We start from the raw sequence: 9,329 nt of genomic DNA on the forward strand, positions 1-9,329 counted from the left end.
GGACCCGCTGATCGCCTATATGTGTAACACCCGGTAACGGGTGTGTGCAATAATCGGGTCTTTTCTGCCCGTGCGTGCCCGCTAGGGGGCGCGCGCGAGCAGAAAAAAATTGCCGTCTGGAGACGGCAACCCGCAGATGCTGCAGTGCCGTCCGTCCGTTTTTCTACTACGGGCGGACGGCAAGAGGTTAAGTATAAAAGTATATCACAAACTTTTATAAAATATTACAAAACTGGCCAGTGCCTAAACTGAGTCAATGCAGCCTTTTATTTTAAGGGCACAGAGACAAATAATATGATTTTTGTACTTACAGTAAACTTTTTTCCCTGAAGTCCATTGAGGGACACAGGGATTGTAAAAATTCTCAACAGTGTGGGTTTACTGCTGGCTTCAGGAAGTTGAAACACTGGAAAAACAGAAGTTAAATGAGAACTATGGGGTCAGGGCTTTTCCCCATAGTTCTCGTAAGGGTAACGGGAGGACACAAACTAGCGTCCTCCTGTTACCCTAAGCTCAGTATACCGCGAGCTACAGCTCGCGGTATACTAAGATGCCGGAGCGGATCCCGACATCGATGTCGAGACCTGCCCAGCTGCATGAGTGACAGCTGGCTCTGCCTATCTAGAGGCAGAGCCAGCTGTACCCGCCCCCTCCCCCGTCCGTTCTGCCAGTCAGTGCTGGCGGATCGGAGCGGGGGGGGAATCCAGCCCCTCCCCTGTCACGGCAGAGAGCCGTGACAGGATCGAGAGGTGAGCGAACGTCGGTATATGTTCGCTCACCTCCCGATCTACTGAGCCGACCTGTGACAGTCTCATTGTCACAGGTCCGCTAGAACTATGAGGTGAGTGAAAAGCACTCACCTCATAGTTCTCCTTTAAGACACCCTAACTGTCAAAGGATTTAAGAAAAAAATTGTACAATAAGTACAATCATATTTTTCAACAGTCAGGATGTTTAAAAGCAGCCAAGGGATGGATGAAAAACACTAAAAGAACAAACAAGGAGGTCATACTGCAAGAGTATGTGAAGTAATCAATGCCTGAAAAAAGGCTAGATAAGAAAGGGCCAACCAGTTTGGAAACTGTCACCACCAATCAAATGTTGCTCCTGACCAGGACAGATAAACACCACTAAAGAGAAGTGCAAACAAAAGAAGCCATGGATCTTAATCAAAGAATGGAGAACCAACCAACTATCCACTAAAAAACAGGTGCAGCACCACACTACCCGAATGGGAATAAAAAGAAATAGACCAACAACTAAGGTGATTAACAAAACAAAATGTTTACTGGATTTAAGCCCCAGAGCAAAAACAGACATACTATGCCCAATAGAAGACAAACATTTGGAGAACTGCAGGAAATGCTAAGCCTAGCATATCTAACCCTTGACTTAAGTGAAAAGAAACCTGGACAGATAGAACATGTCCAGGGAAAAACCAAATGGTCAACAGCTGTAGTTTAAGTTTAATATTTCTTATAACTGACATCAGGTACATCGAGGTCCAAAAAAAGAAGATACCTGACAGACAACTAACCTCTTAAGGAGGTGGTCAACAACACCGGTATAAAAAGGTAAGCAAGGATGAGGATATATTATAACACAAACTGAACATCAGAATTGCAAAGATGAGAAGGAATACTTACTCCCAACACTCATAGGTGTTTTAAAGGTGTGTTAACCACACTGTAAGCCTGCCTAATCAGTTATAAAATATATGATTCTAGGAATCATTTAACTAACCCAGTAAGAAAAGAATCCTCCACCAAGGTGCAAGACTTAGGAATCCTAGTATTAGCTCTAGGAATATTCACCTGAAAATGCGGTCATTTCGAAGATGGAGAATCTAAGGAAAACAACTAGACCCAAAGTGAAGCAAGGCCTTGCATACTCACAAACCCAAGCAGCAGGTGTTGATGAGGGGGTCAGAGATGGCTGGAGGTGACCAAGTCATTGAAGGTGGACAGTGGAAAAGAAAATGGATGATCCACAAGGTGCTTTAGAAGCAGAAGCGGGACTTAGCTTCCTCTAGGCTGAATGGATGAAAAAGGTGCACAGAGAAAGCACGCACAAACACTTCACATAGCAGATCAGTTCCCTTAGCCTTAACCATTACCGCATTCAAATGGCAGTGGTGGGAATTTAAAATGTTGTCCAATGATACCAATTGTGAAGTAGCTCTCAGCGCTTCAGCCCAACCAGCCTTACTCCCTACTTGAGTACTCAGACACTAGGTCACACCAGAGGCTATGTTACAGCTCTGGACCTGGAGCACGCTCCGTAGTTGATTAACAAAGTATTGAAAGGTCTGGAATAGGGATGCACAGGTACCAAGTACCGTACTTGGTACAAGTACAATACTGATATTTTTCCTGCTCCAAGACTAGACTAGAGAAAAACTCAAAAGTTAGGTGGCAGCAGTCATTTTTAAGGAGCATTTTAAGGATACTTGTCCAAGTACTCAAAGATACCAATTACTGAAGCCTTTTATAATTGTCATGTGACAGTTTTTCTAAAACAATACAGACTAATGATTTCAGGACAGTGACGGAACTGGTATCTGTGCATCCCTAGTCTGGAGAGTGCCACAATGCAGAGCCAAGTGCCTGAAGGTCACATTCCAGGCTATCCCCACAATCTTCAGGCCAGAGGGGTCCAGGTAAGGCCTCCAAAACTGTTGATGAGAATTTGCTGGCTAGATAGCTGCTGTGTAGAGCCTAGCTCAAGCAGTATAAATGAAATCTGGATTGAAAACACCATAGAAAAAAAACATCTACATTTCACTGAGTATCTTTATTTAGGAAAAAATAAAAATAAATGCTAGCAAAATTATAGGTAGAATTTTACTCAGCAGGAAAATACATCCAATCTCCTAGGACACTAGCAAAAAACTGAGGCATGACAACTGGGCATTGGGAATGGCTTAAAAATGAAATTTAGGATTTTTTTGTGTGGGGGAAACAGCGCCATTTGCAGCAGCTGCTTCTGTCAACAATGGTCCTCTCACTGCCTCTCACATAGCCGCCGGATATTACATTAATTGGCGCTGTGAGAGGCTGCAGTGGTAGGAAGCTGTCAGCAGTTGCAGTACAAAGATGCGCCATTGGCCCCGCCTCCCTTAGCTCTCTCCTCCATTCACAGAACTTCTCTTAATATAATCCCACAATGCATCAAGTTCTGTGAATGGAAGAGAGAGCTGTTGAATGACAGAATATACTCCTCCATTCACAGAACTCAATGCATTTTGGGATCATAGTAAAAGAAGTTCTGTGAATGGGGAAGAGGACTGAGGGGGTGGGCCAGAGGCACAACTTTAAACAGCTGCTACTCACAGACTCCTCTTCCTGCAGCTTCACACATTGCCACTAAGTGTAATATCCGGCAGTTGTGAGGGTTGCAGTAAGAGGATGATTGTTGCCAGAAGCAGCTGCTGCAGGTAAGGGAATACACATCTTTTTCTTTGGCGCTGTATCCCCCATTTTTTCCTAAACCTTATCTTTAATGTTTTTTGCTTGCCAGTGCTTGCCTACCTCCTTAAGGCAGCAGTATAACCCAACTATTTAAGAATTTCTACAATTCCTGTGTCCTTCAGTGGATGATAAAGACTTTTTTCTTTTTTCTTTAATCTTGCTTTAGAATGTCTAACACCTGCCAGTGCAGAGCAAATGAAAGTGTTGGCCAGCTCTAATATAATTTAAACGTATTGGGTCACATGAAAATGGAATGCCTTCTAGAAAATACACTTTGAATGCATTTTCTCCAGACAGGCTGGTGCCGGCTTTCATTTGAAAGTTATACGTTTTCATAGAAAGGTAACCAAGAGTGACAGGGAATCAGATCTCAGACGTTTCTTCCCTCTTCTTTTCCTTCTCATTCTGTTAAATTGTTTTTGTGTGGCGCTCTGGAGCTGGGATTCCAATATCTGCAGTAAGTTATGAGAGTGTCAAGTAAATGAAGCAAGTGTTATTTAAATGTCATGGCACTTATATACTGCTGTGTAATCCGTGCTAATTAAAAGTGTGATAGTGCAGTACTCTGGGAATGTACTACAATGATGGATTGCTGTTTACAAAAGCTCTTGTTCTGTTTTTTCCAGCTATGTACACTAAATAAATGCAAACAGGGTTTTTTAAAAAATCATTAAAAACGAATTTCAGTTTTATCACTTGTCTAATCAAGCTGCCATCAAGTAATCAGTCCATATGTCTAGCCAGAGTGTCAGACTGTTCTTTAAACCCAGTGGAGGCCCCTTTGGCTGGCAATGACCCCAACTGAGTCCCTAAATATGAATGTTACAAGTAAAAAACTGAAAAATATTAAAAAATGTTTTCATATCCCAGAGTCATAAAACAAATACATGAATTATGCAAAGTAGTGTGTATTTATAGTGTAAAGTGTCTCTTTTATATATCACATGTATTACTTTTTGATTCATTTACAGGTATCATTTAAAACAGAATAATCATCTGTCCTCTAAATCACACTAGTGGGTATTAAAAGCTAAATAGCTCAAGTCTATAAGATACATGAATCATTTGAAGGGTACTGCAGAGATCAAAGAGCGTGCTCAACATCAGAAACATACTGCATTAGAAACAACACTTTCTATGTCATACTGTTAAACAGAGCCATCTCTGGATAACATTAGCAACAAGCTGGAAACCAAACATGACTAGTTTTTTCAAAGTGCAATAGCAACATGGAACGGTGTGGTTTTTAATGTGCTGCAAGCAAAATAATAAGAGGAAAATGTGCATTTCAGTCACTTTCAGCAACCTCCTGATTCAGTCTGTGTAGCATTTATACATTTCCCCACTGCACATTAGTTATATACAGGTAATGTGAAGGGCAGTCATGAACATATTGCACTGGCATATGACGGTACTTTGTTTTGCTGCCTTAGTATACTTTAAGTGATATTTTTAAAATCGAAATTAAGTGATTTCGATTTTAAAAGAATAATATTAGCAACTTCTATAAAAAAAAATCAAACCATAACAGTACTGACAGATAAATGTTGCTTTCCTTCTAAGAAACTAAAACAAGGTTGTAAGGGCCATAGACCTACCTCTTGGCTGAGGTTGACAAATGTTTCTGTTTTCTCATCCTGTAACTTGTCTGAATCAGCCATACCAGAAAGTCCTCTTGGCAAGATTGTAGTCAGTTCATTTGGTAATTTCAATTTTGGTGACTCATTTGGTGCCTGGTCCTGGCCATCCATTGGACGTACATAAGCTGTTGGCTTTTGCTGAATAGGGTTCAGCTTGGACACGATAGAAGAAGGGAAATTCTGCAAAGAATTTAAACTATTGTTATTCTGGCTACAAGACTTCTCTTTGATGGGTAGATCCAAGTCTATATTGCAATTCAATTTTGAATGTGTTATCCTTCTACTGAGGGGTTTGTCAAATCCACATATTAATAGGTTGTGCTGATGGTCATTGGTTGTAGAAGATTCTGGACTTAACATGTAATGTTTGCTTTTGTCAATTATATGTTTTTGATGTCCACACTTAAAATCACTACTGGAAGAAGTAGCCTTTCTTTGGTCAGTCTTGCTTCCCACCTTCTGCCCCTTCAGGGAATGTCCGGTTAATTGCCAGCTCATGTTGGCTTTGTTGTTCAGCTGTACAGGTGTTGCTGAAGATGTTATACCTGTTTGCAGAGTGTGACAAACCAAGTAATGGCTTTCTGTGGAGTTTTGAGGAAGATGGTCTTCTATCTTCCCACGGGGTGTGTTTGCTGAGTCAGTCTTTGGAATGCCATCAATATTACTTTGGTGGGATCTTTCTGTTAACAGCTCCTTCATTTCATCATAGCTTCCAAGTGTACTTTGGATACGAGTTGAAAGCTCATCTCCTTTGTTAGTCTAAAAGAATAAAAATATAACTCCTTAAGTCCAATAAATACATAGCACATTCAAAATTTTCATTACAATGTGTAATTATAGAGATTAACCGACTACGAGAAATATGGCTTACAAAAATGCGCTTCAGAAATTTCAGAAAATGTTTACCCGAGAAAAGATGATTGGCAAGTGTCTTTTTGGCGGAGACCCTTACCAACTGACATCAACATAGATGTGGACAGGTTTCCCCCACTTCCTTCTAAATAGCTATATTACTTATTCAGTAAGTGAATGGGGATCCCGCAGGCGTAAACAAAGTTATGGATTAACCAGTGGGAAGCCTACAAACAAGGCAGATCTGTCCTATCACATGCTGGGTGGCCTGAATGGTAGGGTCAGCTCTTTATTAGTATCCAGTGTACAAGCATGTGGTAGAGGCAACACAGTACTATTTTGTTTTCCCTCTGGGTCAGATAAACTGAAGGAGGACAATCCAAAAGTAGGTCCTGCAAATACTTATCTTTCTATTGAATACATTATCATTTTGTGTTTTTTTCATAACCAAATCAGTACAATACATATTACCTTGTATGGCTCACTGAAGAGGGGGTAATTGACAAGAAAAATATCCTCACTTGGCTGGACTTCTTGACTCCTCCTTTCCCACTCCTTTCTGCGCAGTACACTTTTATCTTGTTCGTACCCACTGTCAATAAGAAAAACAAAACAAAAACATTAGCTTGCCATTTACATGGCACACATGTGTGGCACCTAGGCATAATTCTAAATACAGATCTAAAAGAAACACAAATTTCATTGCAGCAACCCAAAAGAGTGCATAATTGATGCCAGCTGGATGTGCCTATGATCACTTAAGGGTCAAAGAGGGTTTCTTGTTTTGAGAGAAAAAGGCATACCTCAGTAGACTGGATCAGCTTGTTCTGAATTCCATTCTGGTACAAATGCCTTGTTACAATATACAGTTTAGTCACAGTAATAAGAATGGTAGACTTTAACATAGGTTGAACTAGATGGACCTGTGTCTTTATTGAACTTTACCTACTATGCTACTATGTTTATATGTTTCTAAGAGAAGATAAATTGAGAAGACACATAAAAGTTATCCAAAGACACTAGTCAGATGTTTTTTTTCTTTAAACCTGTGCTAGGAAAACTATATGCATTACATACATTTTAGGGTCTTTGTTGACAGGCTTTTGTTTACTTCAAACAGGTTTTTCATTCCCATACAAGTCTACGTAAATGCATACCCTGCTTGCAGCAGATCACATGCAGGTCAGACGGTGGTCAACTGAAGGTCAAATGCATCTGCCAATGGATTCCTTGTGAATTTAAAAGCGTTTCAAACTGATGTCAATGTTATGTTATCGGCAAAAGCCCAAAGGCTGTTGACACAGCATGTTACTGTACTCCATCTTGTAGTTGCCTGCCTCCGGACTCTGAATCTATAACATACAAAGAACAGGGGAGCTCAGCTATGAGGAAAGATTAACTGACCTGAATTTGTTCTCTCTGGAGAAGAGGCGATTAAGGGGGGACATGATCACCATGTATAAATACTTATATGGTCCATGTAGTGAGCTTGGTGTCAAATTATTCACTTCAAGGTCACTGCTAAGGACAAGGGGGCACTCTCTGCGTCTGGAGGAAAAGAGGTTTAACGTTTGCATACAGAAGGGATTCTTCACGTTAGAGCTGTGAAAATGTGGAACAGACTCCCACAAAAGCTAGTTCTAGCTAGCTCAGTTAATTGTTTTAAAAAATCCGATTGCCTTATGGAATCAGGAAGGGATTTGTTTCCCCTGTTGGAGCAAATTGAGCCATGCTTTATAGGGGGATTTTTTTTGCCTTCCTCTGGATCATCAGTGGGTAATTGAGGGCATAGCGTTCTGTTTAGGCTTTTCTTTTTTTTTTTCTCACATCTCTTTAGGTTGAACTCGGTGGACTTTCTTTGTGTCTTTTGTCCACCTGTCTAACTATGTAACTATGTAAAATGCAGAAGCTCATTTCCTTAGCTCATTTCCTTCCTCATTGTCACCATTTCCATTTAGGCTTTTGTTTATAGCCAGAAGTAAGTGCTTAACAGAGTTAACTAAACTAACTAAAGTTGTAATATATGCCTCTAAATGAAACTAAGGGGTTATTCACTATGGAGCCAAAGAGTACAGCCGTAGCTTCGGCTGAAGCTTCGGCTGCCAGAGCCCTTTTTTAATTGTCCTATTTATTTACATTTCAAAAATAATTTTTCAACTCTTTTTTTTTTCCATTCTTCTCACTTATTTTCTATTCCGCTTGGTACCTCAGAGCTATTCACTCACTGCCGCTCGGCCCCTATGAGAATAGGGGCGAACGGCAGCGAGTGAGCTGCCGGAGCTTTGGCTCAGCCGATCAGGATGTTGGATCACCTAAGTCGAAATCCATCTACACTTCGGCTCAGCCGAACATGTTCTGACTGAAGGCAGCCGATGTACGGCTGATTTCAGCTGATGTACGGCTGAAATCAGCCGTACTGAGCTGGAGTGAATAGCTGAACTTCGTTCGGCTCACTTTACTTCGGCTGGGTTATTTACTCGTGTAAGGGCAAGATGGCGGCTGCGCATGCACGCCCAAACTGGAAGTGCCCGACACCGGACGTGTCCGAAACCGGAAGTGCCCGGAACCGGAAGTGTGCGGAAACACGTGCAACAGCTGTCGCACAGGAAGTGATGCAGCTAATTGGATCTAGCTCACCATATATAGAACGAGTCTGCCCTTGCTCCTTTGCTGATGGTCTTTCTCAGCTAGTTGTTCCTGTGCTTGCTCCTGCTTGCTTCCTGTGACCCAGCTTGTTTTTGGACTTTGCTATTTTGGATTGCTGCCTGCCCCTGACCTCGGCCTGTTTCTGGACTCTGCTTTTGCCTTTCAATTGTGTAACCTGCTGCCCGGCTGGCTCCGACTTCTGGCTCCCCTGACCTCGCTTCAGTCTCCCGTCTCTGCCTGGATACCATCCGCTCAGAGGACTTCTGGACTTATCCTGCATGGCACTCGTGCTCCTCGCTCTCTGACTGCTCCCTGTCCCTACTTCCAGGGGTAGAGAGACGCGAGCCACAAGAGAAGCCTCCTCGCTTTCCGGTCTCTTACCAGGTACGTGACAACTCGGCTGCCTTCGTCAACTTTGTGAATAATCCCCTAAATGTGTTAGTCCAAATTGTTTCAAATAGGGCCCCTTTTCACATTCTGCACTACATGCATACATATCCTGCAAGTGATATTTAGATTTTGTTCATTCCTAAACATAGGCTTTGCCTTACCAGGGAAGATTTAGAAAAAGTGCATTAAACCACAGAAACAATTCTATGTGTTAATGACCCCAATATTTCTTTTTTAATGCTCTCAGGCATCTAAAGATTATGAGATAGTACAAAATGTAAATCACAAGCAGATATTTCCTCATAAAATGTCCTCGGCGTGATCTACGTGA

The 9,329-nt window shown here is 41.6% G+C and overlaps 1 protein-coding gene across 1 annotated transcript in view; it reads right to left on the reverse strand.

The window, feature by feature from the left end:
- Positions 1–8,888, reverse strand: part of LOC108792180 (AF4/FMR2 family member 3-like) — a 146,478-nt gene extending 137,590 nt beyond the window's left edge. Inside the window, exons 1-3 of the mRNA XM_018562896.1 lie at positions 8,854–8,888; positions 6,434–6,554; positions 5,069–5,869 (exon numbers count right to left, since the gene is read on the reverse strand). Of these exons, the coding sequence (XP_018418398.1) occupies positions 5,069–5,869; positions 6,434–6,554; positions 8,854–8,888 (957 nt within the window). The remainder of the gene's footprint in view (positions 1–5,068; positions 5,870–6,433; positions 6,555–8,853) is intronic.
- Positions 8,889–9,329: the final 441 nt, after the last annotated feature.

This window comes from Nanorana parkeri, unplaced genomic scaffold, assembly GCF_000935625.1.
Source record: "Nanorana parkeri isolate BGI_ZX_2015 unplaced genomic scaffold, ASM93562v1 scaffold21, whole genome shotgun sequence".
NCBI lineage: Eukaryota > Metazoa > Chordata > Amphibia > Anura > Dicroglossidae > Nanorana > Nanorana parkeri.